This window comes from Colias croceus, chromosome 27 (genome assembly GCF_905220415.1).
Source record: "Colias croceus chromosome 27, ilColCroc2.1".
Lineage (NCBI taxonomy): Eukaryota > Metazoa > Arthropoda > Insecta > Lepidoptera > Pieridae > Colias > Colias croceus.
In genome coordinates, this window is record NC_059563.1 from 4,489,051 (window position 1) to 4,506,044 (window position 16,994).

Consider the following 16,994-nt stretch of genomic DNA (forward strand, 5'->3'; position numbering starts at 1 on the left):
GATGCACAGCGAGTCCTATATTACTTGCTCTGTGCAGCGAGCGATGGAGCGAATTGCGAAAAGCGAAGAAAATGTCATCCTATATTACTTGCTCTGTGAATGTCATCAAATGTCATGTCCAAAGAGTTTTGAGCTGTTTTGAGTTTTGGGATGTTTATTATCCGTAATTAACTTAGTTATTATCAGTGGAACTGAGTGGAACTCGATTTAGGGTGGCGATCACAGAGCAAGTAATGTGGCGATCCTTATAATATTGTATAAATCTCGTATAAATGGTTAAATTTTTAAGAAAAGTGCAAAACGATTACGACAGCCAAAAGAGGACTAATAGCACCTATAACTAAGAATTCAAATTGCTTTGTTAACCTAGTTTTAAATATTTATATTTTCTTCCATTTCCGTGCAACGGTGTTTGAGAACCAAAAGTGGAACCCATTTATTACTGGGCAACACCTTGCTTTCCACTTGCTTTCCCACAGTATTACTTCTCTATGACCTTGCTTACTATTTTATTCTGTATACTTGCTCTGTGTTCTATGTTTATTTAACAATTTACAAAGTTATTTACTTGCATACCTACCACTTGCATACTTGCTCTGTGCTTGCTCCGTGAGGATTCCTATAATATAATATACACCACACTCCACAGATCTATTAATAAACACCCTCAGTAAACACCGCATACCTATTTCAGAATATTGTATACCACTTGTATACACCTGTGATTACTTGCTCTGGCCTCTGTGGTAATTGGTATACACCAACACCATTATAAAATCTAATTAGCACAGTAAACAATTTATGCTGACGAAATATTCATAACATACTCATAAAAATGACCGTGATTGCGGTGGATGATGTACCGCCAAAGGTAAGAATTTAATTACTGTACTTGCATGTTTTTACTCAAAAATATCAATTGATATCTGTATTTTTGTTTCAGATGCCTTTGAAACTATTTATTAGAAAGCTTTCTTGGATTGTGAAAGGTCATTTTGAAGCCCTCGGGTTTGACTCGCAAACTAATAAAAATAATAGTTCAAAGACTTGTTATTTAAAATTGTCGCCGAATTTGAATGTTGGCGAAGTTATAAGGAGAATCAATGAGACACCGAGTGGAAAATTGAGGTTCAGAGCGTTTGTACCTACATCAGTTCCAAATGTAAATATTTGGATTACCTATTGCATTTTTCTTCAGATTTGTAAATGACTGAAAATTTTATAAACCTTTTCTTCTATTCTAGTTCACAGGAAAACCTTTAACTTTGTCAAACAAATTGAGGAGAGTTATACACATACCATTGGAATTATCACCAGAAGAGGTATATATTTTTTGAAATTCTAAAATATATTAAGGTAGTATGTGTGTTTATATTTATTAAAAAAACTTCCTTGATTCAAATCCTTACAATCAAATTTTTATTAATTTTTTGTTTCCTTTGCCTGTCTTATTAAAATACATACTACTTACATATGAATAACAAAAAAATTGCTTTGAAAAGAGACTCACTATAAACTCAAAACTCAAACTCAAACATTTATTTATTCAATTAGACTTCTTTTAGAAGCACTTTTGAAACGTCATTACATATTTTAACATTTACCACCGATTCGGAAAGCAGTATCTACGGAGAAGAATCGGCAAGAAACTCCATAGTTGCTCTTTTTAATCATGTCAGTTTTACAATTTAATTTTACAAAATACATAATATGTACATTATAATCATTCATCATTATAGAAAGTTGTATTCTTACTTTAGAGTACCTACATGGTCGATTTGGTTCGAAAACTTGTTTTTAACATTTCTATGAAAAAAATTTTAGCCATGTTAAAATGAACAAGGAGCCATTATAATATTTTTAATATTTTGAGCTGTCATTTTTGTTTCAGTGTTTTCTAAAAGTCCACAGTGAAATTATCACAGAACTGGTGTACAAGTTTACAGGATTACTGAGAATCAGTCAAAAGACAAATCACAAGCTTTTGGAGAACATTTGTTTTGTAAGTATAGTTTTTTATAGCACATGCAATCTTACTTCCTACTAGTTCTATCCTATCCTACTAATATTATAAATGCAAAAGTTTGTGAGGATGGATGTGTATGTTTGTTACTCTTTCATGCAAATACTACTGAACCGATTACAATGAAATTTAGCACATATATATAGAGGGTAACTTGGATTGTGTTAATCCATAATATATAATAAATAGGATAGGTTCTATCTCGGAAATCCCATGGTAGCGGGAACTATGTTTTTTTTTAAACGCGGGCAAAGCCGCGAGCGTAAAGCTAGTGAAATATATAAAATTCTTGTATCACAATGTTACTTACCATACTCTTCCGAAACAGCTTGACCGATTCTAATTAAATTTATTTACACATTAGTTTGTATGTCTGAAAATCAAACAGCATCTATTTTTTTATACCCCTTAGTGATAAGAGTAAGGCAGAACAACATTTGACGGGACAGGTAGTATAAATATTGTGTGAAGTCCCATGTCCCCTAGTGGGTTAAGGGACATTATACATTTGTTTCACTGATTGATTTTCTTTAGGGACAAGTATGAAGTAGGTGATCAGCCTACTGAGTCCTGCCAGACAGAGACATTTTTTTTCTTCATCTCTACCGGGAATCGAACCTAGGACCCCTCGGTTCTACGCTCACCCGTCAACCACTGTACCAATGCGGTTGTAGATATAAATATCAAGCCATATTTATTCCAGGCAGTAGCGGAAAAACTGAGACGCGTCGCTAACTCAACTAAAATAAACAACACGCCGTTCAAATTGAGTTCAGCGTACAGAAAGGCTCATCCGCATGTTGGTGATTATAGACTTATCATGTCCACTTTGCATATGTTGGAGGATGCGCAGGCGCAGCCGAGGACACAGATCAGCGAGAAGGACTTGATGGTTGTGCATGTTAATCCTAATCGTGAGTGTTTTGTATTTTAATCAGATTTTTTTTAACTACATATCTATGTACATAGTATAAAATAAAGTCGCTTTCTCTGTCCCTATATCCCTATGCTTAAATTTTTAAAACTAAGCAACAGATTTTGATGCGTTTTTTTTTATAGATAGAGTGATTCAAGAGGAAGGTTTAAGTATATAATTTATAAGTTTTAGGCAAAGCGGGCGAAGCCGCGAAGTAAAATATAATTTAGAAACTAAAGACTATTTAACGGATTTTAAACGCGATTTATTCTTCTAGTCTTTAATTTCTAAACATATAATACTCACGTAAAATCAAACACTAGAAAATACTAATAAAATATAATAAAAAAATCATGTATTGTGATCTTTTTTTACAGCTGTTGTTACACGTTTTGAGAAAATAAAGGATGATACTAATAAATACTCAGACAGAATAATGAAAAGGGTAAGATTTTAATTCTACTATATCTACAAATATTTTATTATTTATACCAATAATGAAGGGCTCTATATGCGTAAAATTTTTTCAAGTGAAACTTCTGGCACGTTCAGAGCAAAATTTCAAGGTCGCGTCATGGCAATATCGTCACGTCATTGAGTAAGGCGACGATTTTTGTATCTTTGAATCTTGCCAAAGAAGTTTCACTTCTTACACACGTGTCCTCGGCACATACGCTCTTATGTTTTTTTTCTTAAATATAATTATTCGAATTTCGTATACACATTCGTAAAATTAAATAAATTTATTTTTAACAGGTGCATGAATACATTAATTCGTTAATAACAGACTCTAATCCGGAACAGAGTGAAGAAGAGAAAGCAAGAGTTAATGTTAGGAAACAATTGAAAAAAGTACAACCGTATTTATCAACGGTAAGAAAGAAAGTTTTATGTTTTATAATAGATACATTTACTATGCAATTGCATAAAATCTGTGTAGGCAAAATGTTTTAAAAAAATTAATTGTTAATGCAAATTATCCTTGTAACTAACACCATACCATCACTAACTCAAGAATGGCAGATTGTATGATATACATTTTTATGATATTATTTATTTTATAGATTGTATGATCTTTAGTTTGTTTATACAAATGTAAATTATTGCATTTTGATTTTATTTTTTGTATTACTAGCTGTGCCCTGCGGTTTTACCCGCAGTGCTCCACGCCTGTTGGTCTTAGCGTGATGATATATAGCCTATAGCCTTCCTCGATAAATGGGCTATCTAACACCGAAAGAATTTTCTAAATCGGACCATTCCTGAGATTAGCTTGTTCAAACAAACAAACAAACTCTTCTTCTTTATAATATTAGTATAGATGTAGTCTTATATTTATAAGCATGAATCAATAAATGAATAAAATTGCGACGGCAAAATTTCCTATATTGTATGATTATGCTTTTTTCAGATCATCAGAGAAGTCACAGCATCGCAATTGGTTCCGTTGAATAAAGCTCACAAAACTCAGGTATGTGATAAATGAATGTATTTCATCATCATCATCAGCCCATAAAATGAATGCCCATGTCGAATGTATTTATTGTATTACTATTTTATTTTGTACTACCTGTGACCTGCGGGTTCACCCGCGGACGAACCTGCGGACAAAATTAAGTATTTGTTTTTCTGGTGTATAATTACTGTAAGGTTTCATCCAAATTCTGTAGTTTTTTCGTGAAAGAATAACAAACATACACACATCCATTCTCACAGTTTCGCATTTGTAATTTCTATAATATAAATTGTTTTGCCTGGTTGAGATTTAGTATGTATGTGTGTTTGTAAAACTATATATATTTAGTACTTGTAATAGTCTTCTATACATATAATAAATCTGTAGAAGGGTCAATTCTGTACATTGAAAATATTGAAAAAATAAATACCAGGGGGTGTTACTGGATCGATAGCAAACCCTCATGCATGTGCATGTGATTAAAAAAATTTTGTCTGTCTGTCTGTATGTGAAGGCATCACGTGAAAACTGAAAATTAACGGTTCGATTTCGATGAAACTTGGTATTCATCATTAAATTATACCTTATCCTGGGCGTAAAATAGGATACTTTTTATCCTGGAAAAATACGTAGAATAAAATTAATCTTAATTTTTCAGTTTTATCCATAGACGTTGTACTGTAGAACCGCGAACACACGTTGCGTATTAGGCTTAGCCGTATTTGGGTCCAATAGATATTTATAAGATGTCATTGTCAGAGTTACTCAAAATGGAGAAATAAACCATCCACGCGAAGACCGACATCCGCGCGGACGGAGTCGCGGGCGGAAGCTAGTGTACAATAAAGCGTTCATCATTCATTCGTTCGTTCGTTCATTCATTTATTGGTAGTTAAGTATTGGATTCCAATATTTGTTGGAGTGGGATTTCCGGGATTAAAAGTAGTCTTATTCTGGATCTTCAGCTACCTACATACCAAATTTCATTGCAATCGGTTCAGTAGTATTTGCGTGAAAGAATAACAAACATCCATCCTCACAAACTTTCACATTTATAATATTAGTAGGATGTACTTTCATTTTTCGTTTTTGTTCAGGTACCAGAGCTTCCACCGAACTATATGAAACCGATGAAGCAGTCTTTGTGCAACGTGCGGGTATGAATTTATTTTAATTATCATGTAATAAACAAAAGCAAAAATAAAATAAAACAAAAAAACGATTATCTTAATGTAAATAATAGTTCAGGATACATCGCCCATTTTTGCAAGTGACTACTATCAAGCTAATTTTCCGTTTGTAGCTTTATTTTGATGAGACACCGAATAATTTCGTGTACGAAAGTCTCGATTGTGGTAGCTAACAGAGATAACAAGGATAAAATTTTTTGATTTGATGGTTCTCAAATATTTATTACTAACTGAATGAATTTTTTTTTTTGTTCAATCTGAAGATAATTACCTAAATTATTCGAAAAAATATTTGTCCTACAAAATCTATGGTTTGTTCAAAGAGTCCCCCTTTCCAAAGTGTATCGATAACGAGGTCATCATAAATGATTACTAACAAGCTGATTTTTTTGTTTTCACTTAGTTAATGTTTATATAATTCAACAGACATATTGTCCTACAAATTGCGTAATAAATATTTGAGAACCATCAAATCAAAAAATTTTATCCTTGTTATCTCTGTTAGCTACCACAATCGAGAGTTTCGTACACGAAATTATTCGGTGTCTCATCAAAATAAAGCTACAAACGGAAAATCAGCTTGATAGTAGTCACTTGCAAAAATGGGCGATGTATCCTGAACTATAACTTCACTACATAGTATAAAACAAAGTCGCTTTCTCTGTCCCTATTTCCCTATGTCCCTTTGTATGCTTAAATCTTTAAAACTACGCAACGGATTTTGATGCGTTTTTTTTTAATAGATAGAGTGATTCAAGAGGAAGGTTTTAGTATATAATTTATTAGGTGTTAGACAAAGCGGGCGAAGCCGCGGGCGGTAAGCTAGTAAAGTACTATTAAAGAAATCGAACTTTTTATTTAAGCCTAATCCAATCTTGCAATTTTAATACTTTTCAAGAAAGAAAGAGAGGAATAAATTGTGAATTGTGTGCTTCTTTGCATTCATAAATAGTTCTCGGTAAAAAATTTGGGCCTAGAAACTTCTGAATTGCAAATTGCAATACAATTTAAGTAGTAATTCTTGCTCATAAAATATTTGGTCACTTTGTCACTAAACATTTTTCGAAGTGTTTTTGAAGTGAAACTTTTATTTCTTTGGGCACGTTGAGAGTAAAATTTCAAGGTCGCATCATGGCAATACCATCAATCACGCCAAGGAGTAAGGCGACGAATTTGGTGTCTTTGAGTCTTGTCAATGAAGTTTCACTTCTGACACGTCTTTTTTAACTATATTAGTCATATATCTATAACTCATCGCTTTTATGTACATAATATATCTCTATATTTTTTATATAATATTCAACAGATATACAGCGAGCCATATTTCCCTGGTAACGAGGCAGTGAAAGGTTTTCTAAAGAAATTTTCCGCAAGATCGATACACAGAGCGGACACCATGTTTAACTTGCTTCATGTGAAAGTCTCGCGGCAGGCGTATAATAAGATGTTGGCTCATGATGGGACTATAATAGGTAATACACTATCCCATAATATGTGATCCTAATGTACATCTATACTAATAATATAAAGCTGAAGAGTTTGTTTGTTTGAACGCGATAATCTCAAGAACTACTGGTCCGATTTGAAAAATTCTTTCGGTGTTTGAAAGCCCATTTATCGAGGTAGGCCACAGGCTATATATCATCACGCTAAGACCAACAGAAGCGGAGCCACGCGGGTGAAACCGCGAAGCGCAGCTAGTATAATAGATGTGTGTATGGAATATACAGATGGATTTTTGAGACGGGTCAGTAAGGGCAGGTATCCTTACCATTACAATTACAGGAATACTTTCTCAGGAAATCATGCATAACTTTTTAAGATATTTTAAACTGCATTCACAGATTAAGGAAATAAAGAGTTAGCAAAAAAGCTAGAATTAAAAAACCGATTTTTTTTTATGTTGGTGTGTATATCTCATACAGACTAACGTGTAGAACATATTATAGCTTCAATGATCGCATAAGCAATCCGCATATGAGATGTCATATGGAAATCCCATCATTCATTTAAAAGTCAATTGAATTGAAATTCAATTTGTGATTAAACCCAATGTTAAGTATTTACTCAATCCCTTAAGAAATCCCATAGCAGAGAAGCTTATTAATTACATTCTATTGCATAAGAACATTTTATCCTATAACCAATATGTATCTTATCTAAATATTGATCCCATCTGTGATCTGACATGATGTTCGATATATTTTATTTGTATATTATGATATTAGAAGTAAAAAGGTGTAGATATTTTACCAATACAACATAGTACGATCTTCAAAAACGGCACACAAACACGATCAGACGTCAAAGTAAGATGGCATGATTCAATCATCGTGTGTGTGAATGAGACAGGTGAAGTCAAATCTGACTAATTGGCCACATTTGCCCGTGCCCCGATAGCTTTTAGCCTATCTACACTTTTTTTTCTTATAATATCATCAGTTTTGAATATATTTTCAGCGGACTGTAAGCTATACATACGCGGGACAGATTTTCCAATATACAAGATTCCTCAAGAGGTTATACAGCAAATATCACAAGGCTCAGTTCCGATTAAAAATTGAGAAGATTGGTGAATTAAATCGTGTGAATATATTAGTTTATAAGAAATGGATAAATAAATGATTATAAAAAATATTGTTTTTTTTAATCTCATTTAAAGCACTTTGAATGCTAAAACTAAATCTATACTAATATTATAAAGCTGAAGAGTTTGTTTGTTTGTTTGAACGCGCTAATCTCGGGAACTACTGGTCCTATTTGAAAAATTCTTTCGGTGTTAGATAGCCCCAAGAAGCTTATACCTGATAGCCCATTTATCGAGGACGGAGGAAGGCTATAAGCTATATATCATCACGCTAAGACCAACAGGAGCGGAGCAATGCGGGTGAAACCGCGGGGAACAGCTAGTAATAAATAAAGTTATTAGGAAATGGGAAGTTTTTGCTTTTTATTCTTGTTTATGATAAAAAAAAATTATGTAAGAGTTGATTAATTCTGTTTGTTCCTAATAGCTTAATTCAGCTTACTCCTAATTAAAAGTAATTAGGAAGCCAATTTAAAAATTCAAAACACCATGTAAATTTGTAAAATTTTGCGTTAGATTTTAGTTAGACTTGTTTATTAATATTTTTGAATTGTTCAACTCAAAAATATTATTAAAATTAACGAGTCAGATAGAGATATTTCATAGTACCCTGTACACTAGTAAGCTTAGCAGTTACGTATTACAAATATTTTAAATAATTTAAAATATAGGTGGGAGGTAGAAAATTTAAATTAAATACTCATTTGGGTACTATTTGCCATTCCTTAAAAGCAAGTTCTTCCTCGCTAGTAATAAATCTTATTAAATAACATTAATTAATGAATTGTGAACTTGAACAATTTAATCATTACAATTCATAATTAGTATTTTTTTTCGTGCGAACATTCGTGCGTTGCAGTTGTACGAATGTTTACACCAAAGAGTAAAGTAATACATAATATTATATGGTTTACACCAAGGTTTACACCAAGGTTTACACTCAAGTGAGTGTTCCGGGTAATGCTAGGTACTTTAATGATACAACGTCTTATCTGAGTAACTATAATAAAGAGTTCAATTTTTACAAAAGTTACAAAGATAATTTAAATAATATTTGTCACTATTATACCAAGCTTCCATGCTAAAAAGTGCAACTATAAAGAACTACTAATATATTACTTGCTCTGTGACTGCAACTGGCAAGTGGCAACTATCAAGCATGGTGCCATAAAAATGTATTGTCAGATGTCAGATTTAGATGTCAACTTTGAGCTTGCTTCCCCTTTTTAAATTAATTCATATCTTTCCAATTAAAATCTTACTAAATATTACTCCGTGGGTGATATAAAATAAAATTAATCGCTTTAGAAATTTTATTGTTACAAAAGTTTTAATACAGTGTCACAAAAATGACTGTAATAGCCGTAGATGGTGTGCCGCAAAAGGTAATCAATAATAGGTATTATGTTAGTTTTAGAAGCTGCTTGATTTAATTACACAAAAACATGAAGAAATAAATAGCTTTTAGCCCTCGTTTTCGCTTGCGTAAATCACAGGAAATTCTTATGGGAATGTGATGTTTGACCGCGGTAAAAAAGTAGCCTACTACTACCACTATCTTGAATCCTCACTATATCCAGGGCAGACACTAAAATCATATCATAAAATGGTTCTGTTGCACCGTTAAAAATAAAACAAGCATACACCTTCGCAATTACAATATAACTAAGGATATCTAATTATTGTTTCAGTTAACAATGAAACTTTTTATAAGAAAGCTTTCCTGGATTGTGAAAGGCAATTTTGAAGCTCTCGGCTTTGAGTCGAAGAAAAACAGGCCGAAGATTGGTTATATAAGACTATCAGCCAATTTGAATGTAAACGATGTTTTAAAAAGAATCAATGATAGCGAGACACCAAGTGGAAAATTAAAGTTTAAAGCATATGTCCCTTCGTCGGTTCCAAATGTAAGTAACTATAATAATAATATAATAAATGTCTCTTTTTTCTCTGCATTTATTTTATTTTATTTCATTATGCACACTGGAAGGAAATCTGGGCATTTCAATTTTTATTTACCTCTAAAAATGTGTTTCAGGTTATATTTTAATTTTAATTAACACATCCAGAAGAAATGTGAATAACCCATAGTATTTCAATTTGTCATTTAAATTTAAGTATTTTTATATACTTTTGTTATTGTTTATGAGAAATAACTCATCAATAAACAATACTTGAAACTTTAATAAATGTGTACTGATTTTCCTATTCCTGTTTTAGTTATCGGCAAAACCAGCAACATTGCCGAACAGGATGCGCAGAGTGATGAATATTCCATTGGAATTAACACCAGAGGAGGTAAGTCTATATTGTTTTAATAAAAAAGCTGAAGAGTTTGTTTGTTTGATCGCAATAATCTTAGGAACTACATATTTTTAATGTTTTAACCTCTAAAGGTTATAGGCGTTTGGTTAAGAGCTAGAAATTGATTTATTTATATGAAGTAAAATATTAATATAATAAAATATAATAGCGTAATATAAATCAACTTAAATAATAATTTTCTTATTGGATTTAATTAACATGTCACATGTGTGCTACGTATTTGTAAAAAAATCAATTTAAGGTGATGTTGAAATTACTAGCACTTACTTTCTTTTATTGTAGTAGGTTAATATTATTGATCTTATTTTACAGTGTTTTAAAAAAGTTCACAATGAAATTATCAAGGAAATGGTATACAAGTTTACAGGACTACTTAATCTCAGTAAAAAGACGAATCATCAGCTTATGGATAATATTTGTCTTGTGAGTATTGTTTTTTAAGCATGCAAGTTAAGTATGCATAATTTTTTTAAGTGCAAAAATAATCATTATTAGGTAGGATTGTTTGTTACAGTAGTATAAACATGTTTCACTAAATAAACCAAAGAAACAACTTCAAGTTTGAATGTTTTATACTCCTAAAAGTATCCCAGAAAAGCTATAAATGTCTTTAAGTTTGAACTATAAATATAATGATTATTGTCTTGTTTGATTTTATGCAAGTATTATCAAGAAATTAACTATTTTTTGACATATTTCAAATGCGATTTATTCTGTCTCCCCAGGTCAAAGCTTGCTGTAAAGTGTTCATCTTATAAATCGCTTTTAAAATTCGATAAAACGTCTTTAAACTTCTCAATAATAATTATCTCTAAATTTCCAGACGGTAGCAGAAAGACTGCGACGTGTTGCCAACTCGTCTAAAATAAACAACCCACCGTCCAAACTTAGCTGGGCATATCGTAAAGCCCATCCACATTTTGGTGATTTCCAATTCATTTTGTGCACTTTGCACATGTTGGAGGATGCGCAGGCGCAGCAGAGGTCGCAGATTAGCGAGAAGGACTTGACGGTTGTGCATTATAATCCGGATGGTAAGGTTTTTATATATATTTAGTTGTTGTTGTCCGCGGCTGCGTTTGCTTAGTTAAAGGAAATTAAAAATTGCGTAGTGGTTGTTGCCTGCGGCTTTGTTTGCTTGGTTTAATGAAATAAAGAATTGTCATGCATGTCACATCTATACTAATATTATAAAGCTGAAGATTTTGTTTGTTTGTTTGAACGCGCTAATCTCAGGAACTACTGGTCCGATTTGAAAAATTATATATATCTATATATTATATAGATAGCCCATTTATCGAGGATATAGGAGCTATATATCATCACTTTAAGACCAACAGGAGCGGCGGGGTACAGCTAGTAAAAAGTAATACTAAAGAATGAAATGTATTTTCCAGTTATAAATAACGTACGCCATGATAACGCGAGAGAAACGTGCAATAAATACTCGGAGAGAATTATCAAGAAGGTAAGATTATTTTTAAGTAATTTGTAATTCAATATACAGCATACTTTAAATAAAAAAGTAGTAAATTTTGTTTATTTGTAACATGACTACATAGTATAAAACAAAGTCCCTATGTCCCTATTTATGCCTAAATCTTCAAAACTACGCAACGGATTCTGATGCGGTTTTTTTAATGGATAGAATGATTCTCGAGGTTTTAGTATATCATTTACTGGGTTTAGGCAAAGCGAGCGAAGCCGCGGGAGGGAGGGGAGGGGAATCAACTAGCGTGATTATATTTTAAATCTTAATAGCACACTTTTTTAATTTTTGCAATTTTTGTTTCATATTTTACAGGTAACAGAGCACATAAATAATTTAAAAACAGAATCACACCCAGACCAGACTGAAGAAGAGAAAGCAAGAGTTAATGTTAGGAAACAGTTGAAGAAAATAGCGCCATACTTGGCATTGGTAAGTTATTTAATCATTAGGTAAAGTTCGTAAAGTTAGTTAAGTAACACGCATAATCTTTTTGGCTCTCAATACTCTGTTGTATAATAAACAATTAGACATATAATGCTTAAAAATTGTCCGAATCAAAACTCTGTCTACGCGTGTAGTTTTCTATTGAGTGATACGAGACTTTGAACTTTACAGTAAATAAATAAGGTGTAAATTTCAATGAATGTTTTATACAACAGTCATGGAAATTTACACTGTATTGGCTTTATCTTCTTAATATATATAAATCTCGTGTCACAATGTTTGTCCTCAATGGACTCCTAAACCACCACCACCAAACACCATGTGCAGTTCGATCCAACTTGAGAGATAGGATAGGTTTTATCCCGGAAATCCCTCGGGAACGGGAACTATGCGGGTTTTTCTTCGAAAAATATAATAAATTTTGATTTAATAGAAGATAATGGAAGATTATTGCCTTTTTACAGATGGTCCAAGAGGTGACAAGTACACATTTGCAGCCTGTGAAGCAATCGTTCTATGATGTTAGGGTATGGTTTCATGCATTTATAATTTTTTTTTAAATGCCATTTAATAATGTAAATAGATAATTTATGGATGTGTGTATGTACACATTACTCATTAATTATAATTTAAAACTCGTGCAATAACATAATGTCGCCATTCAACAAACTTTTTAATATTTTTTTTAACTGCATGTTATACTATAAATCATATATCAGTAAAAGAGACATTTATATTTCCAAGCCAATATTCGATCACAAAATATGACTATTATTTTTATCACATAATATTTCAGATAAAAATTCTCATTAATATTTTAGTTATTTGTATTTATTTTTCACAGATATACGGCGAGCCATATTTCCCCGGGCGCGAAGAAGTTAAAGTATTCCTAAAGAAGTTTGGCGCTAGAACTATACACAGATCGGATATTATGTTCAATTTGGTGATGTTCAAACTAACACGGCATTCGTACATGAACATAATGAATGAAGATGGTGTTACGATAGGTATTGTTATCCCATATCCAATCTTATTGTACTTTATCTTATTATTTTTGAATCCCTCTGCTATCAAATTGCATACACAGTGCTCAGATCGCAAATCCACTACCAAATCATTTTAATATAATTTTTCTATTCAAGCTTTAAAGTCATAATATTACTCAAAAAAATTGAGAAATTAGAATACGTAATTATTTACAGATATCAGAATACGTGTTCAGTGTTCACCCAGCCCATACATATCTTGCATTCACAATTGCATAAACTATACCAAAAATCGATAAACTTTAATGACTTTGTAATAAAAGTGATTAAAAAGCCAATCACACTGTAATATATATAAGAAAAACTTTCGAAAACATATTGCATCATAATAAGTAATAATAAGTCATTATTATACACATAGCTTCTTGCTTCATATATGTTACCCATAAATTAAAAAAAAAAAAATACCGGCAGAATTGATAACCTCCTCCTTTTTTTTGAAGTCGGTTAAAAACTACTTCATTTCACACTAAACAAGTCAATTTAAACAAATCAATTTCATATTATAATATTATTATTACTTATTCCAGGAGGCTGTAAACTGATCATACGTGGATCAGATTCACCGACATACAAGATTCCCGAAGCGGTTTTAAAGCAAATATCTCTTTCGGAACCAACGCAAGATGAAAATATCGTAGCTGAGGAAAATTGGGAAGAATGGTGAATGTAGTGTGTAAAATATTGTATATATATAAGGTGTATTAATAAATGATTTTATGTGATATTGGTTTTTATTTCAAAAATACTCCTAAATTTTTACTATTGACTATAATGTAGGTACTAATGAGTAAACAAGATTCAAAAGAATAGCTTTAGATTTTAGAACGTAAAGTTAGTACCAGATAAACTCGGAACTTTCAAAACCTGCCTACGCATCGAGTTTTATTTTGAAAACAAGTTAGCAGCTGATGTATTTAAAGTACAACTCAATATCTCTGGATAATGTCATTCAGTAACAGTGCATTTACATGAAACGAGCGAATGCTCATTCTAAAATCTTACCCAACTAAGTTAAATTTAGTGTAAACAGGCGTAGAGCATTCTTTCGTTGTTCTTATTGCGTTTGAAAAAATCTATGCAATGTTCTAATACTGAACAACACCGAATACGTGTTTTCGTTTACACTAAAAGACCACAAAAGTATGCTCTTGCTCTAGCTCTGTTTGTTTGATGTAAATGCGCCGATACATAAGCTTAGGTTTTAGCATTTAGTTTATACCTAATAATCCATACTAATATTATAAATGCGAAAGTAACTCTGTCTGTCTGTCTGTCTGTTACTCAATCACGCCTAAAGTACTGAACCAATTTGCATGAAATTTGGTATTGAGATATTTTGACACCCGAGAAAGGACATAGGCTACTTTTTACCCCGGGAAATAGGATAGGTTTTATCCCGGAAATCCCACGGGAACGGGAACTATGCGGGTTTTTCTTTGGCTGCGCGGGCGAAGCTGCGGGTGGAAAGCTAGTATTATGATATGCAGAAACAATTTAAAAATGCTGTAGCCGTTAGGTACAGGGCGTAGAGGGAGAATGAACTAAATGAGTGCTAAACTGATGAGAGACAACATACATTCATTCTAGATGCTCTAATATTTTTGTTGCATCAATAATAATAATTAGAATATACACTTTTATAATTCTAGACAAGACAGAATTTTATGAACGAAATTAGCTTGTACATAGATAATTTACTACAGTTGTAGCGAAGATTCTAGTTACTTCGAAATATTTTCCGTTTCGCACTTGGATAGTCGTTTCGTTAAATTCTTTAGGAATGGTTCAGTGGTCATGTGTCACCTCAGCCATTTTTATGACTTAAATTAAGTAGTTTTTTTCAACGCAATTGCATACCTATGGTGAAGAGATATAATATAATAATTATTATGGACTACATACCAATATCGTTTTATTTTGTGTCCCAGACCTACATTGTTTAGCCGTAGAAAACTTCAGACAGAAAAGATTTTCACATTTGCTATTTTGTATTCAGTATTTTTGGCATACCTTTTCCTCAGAAAGGGCTTGAACTGATTTTATATGAAATTTAAAAAATTGTGTATATTCGGTAATACATACTGAGAATAGGTTTTTTAACTATTCTAAATTGAAGGTTAATTTAAGAATATGGTAGGTACTAAATATTATATAACGTTAATAGACGATGATACATGAAATAAAACACCAAAATTTTAATAACATATTTATTCAGATCTGATACATAAAAATTCATAAATAAAAAATAGCAAATAAAATGCATTGTCATCGCAACATATAGAAATACAATTTATTTTGTAACATACACTTTTATCTCATATCTGTTTATTTGTTATATAGGTAATCTGTTCAAGCTAATCGCACAGCAACTTAAGACAATAATTGTTATAGATTAAAAATATAGTTTTTATGGAATGAAGACTCGGTGGATACAAAAATACTGCGTTCATGATTTTTTTATAGCGAAAAATATGAAAATACTTTGAAAAATGTGAATACCCGTATTATAAAAATGTCACAACACCAATATAAATGTACGAATAAAATTTGTGACTTAGTTTTTGTATAATTAATTGTGTGAGATTCAATTAGACTTTAATTAATGTATAAATTTTGAAAATTAAGATTTTAAAGCCAAGATAATAAGAATAAGGACCATAGATGATAGACTTTACTTATAAAAAAAACTTCTAATTAAATCTCAAACATTATGGACATTTAGGCCGCGTATACACGTAGCGTTATTAAGGCGTTTGTCTACGAGTAGACTGTGCGATTTAGCCATTCGTCGAGTGAAAACGTAGCGTATTCACCGCCCGATGATCTCCCATTGAAGGTTTCTGAAATATATAAAAAATATTTAAAAAAAAGGAAAAAATTGGCGCGATTTTTGACGATTAGTAAGCGTGTAAATGCACAAGTCGTTTACGGGGTTTAAAATTTTGTGTGTAAAAAAAGTTTTAGTTAAAAAATATTTTCTAAAACACCCGTAAGCGACTCAATAATGGAATATTATTTGCGAATGGTATTTAAATTATACTCATATAATATTTTAGTTTAAACTGGTAACATTATTATAATTAAAAAAAAAACATTTTTTTTTTCAAATTAAACCATCGCAAATAATACAATAATAATTCTACAAGGAACATTTGACCACCTCAATAAAAAATAAAAACATCAAAATCAAAATTTTGACCCACGGTCAAAGCGCAATTCAAAACCACTTTGACCTTGACCAAAGCCAAATGTTCCTCACAGACATGTGACATGTATACACAATTGTATATATATCGTGTATATATATAGTTATACTTGTTCGTGTGTCCGCGCGTCGCTCACGGCACCGCCAGCTCGCGTTCTAGGTTCTCGAGCGGCTCATTGTTTGCTGTTATTTATATTGTTTTTTAATACTAATTAGCGATATACCTATATTTAGGAATCTACTGGATCTATAACTATGATCTACTTAATGTATGTGGACCAAAGAAGGATAAATAGTTGTCTTA

The 16,994-nt window shown here is 31.9% G+C and overlaps 2 protein-coding genes across 6 annotated transcripts in view; one reads left to right on the top strand and one right to left on the bottom strand.

Annotated features, from left to right (window-relative positions):
- The first annotated feature begins 606 nt into the window (after window positions 1–606).
- Window positions 607–14,207, top strand: LOC123703677. The gene is made up of 20 exons (XM_045651757.1): window positions 607–871; window positions 944–1,162; window positions 1,245–1,322; window positions 1,892–2,002; window positions 2,727–2,937; window positions 3,317–3,384; window positions 3,696–3,812; window positions 4,351–4,410; window positions 5,493–5,552; window positions 6,892–7,057; window positions 9,535–9,557; window positions 9,864–10,079; window positions 10,393–10,470; window positions 10,810–10,920; window positions 11,321–11,531; window positions 11,895–11,965; window positions 12,302–12,418; window positions 12,898–12,960; window positions 13,278–13,443; window positions 14,013–14,207. Exons 1-20 carry the CDS (start codon window positions 836–838, stop codon window positions 14,147–14,149), a joined length of 2,319 nt encoding a protein of 772 aa, XP_045507713.1. The 5' UTR covers window positions 607–835; the 3' UTR covers window positions 14,150–14,207.
- Window positions 14,208–15,678: 1,471 nt separating this feature from the next.
- The window catches only part of LOC123703883 (calpain-B), a 42,746-nt gene continuing 41,430 nt past the window's right edge, over window positions 15,679–16,994 (bottom strand). For 4 of the 5 annotated variants that reach the window (XM_045652067.1, XM_045652064.1, XM_045652066.1 and 1 more), the window contains one exon: window positions 15,679–16,325. In XM_045652067.1, the coding sequence (XP_045508023.1) occupies window positions 16,243–16,325 (83 nt within the window). In that variant the 3' untranslated portion in view covers window positions 15,679–16,242. Of the gene's footprint in view, window positions 16,326–16,800; window positions 16,874–16,994 lie in introns of all 5 variants that reach the window. The other variant, XM_045652065.1, reaches the window with a different exon arrangement.

Coding starts and splice junctions, on each gene's coding strand:
- LOC123703677 (XM_045651757.1), top strand. CDS start 836: ATGACCGTGATTGCGGTGGATGATGTACCGCCAAAG. Junction 10,080..10,392: donor TCCCTTCGTCGGTTCCAAAT/GTAAGTAACTAT, acceptor TTCCTGTTTTAG/TTATCGGCAAAACCAGCAAC. Junction 10,921..11,320: donor TTATGGATAATATTTGTCTT/GTGAGTATTGTT, acceptor CTAAATTTCCAG/ACGGTAGCAGAAAGACTGCG.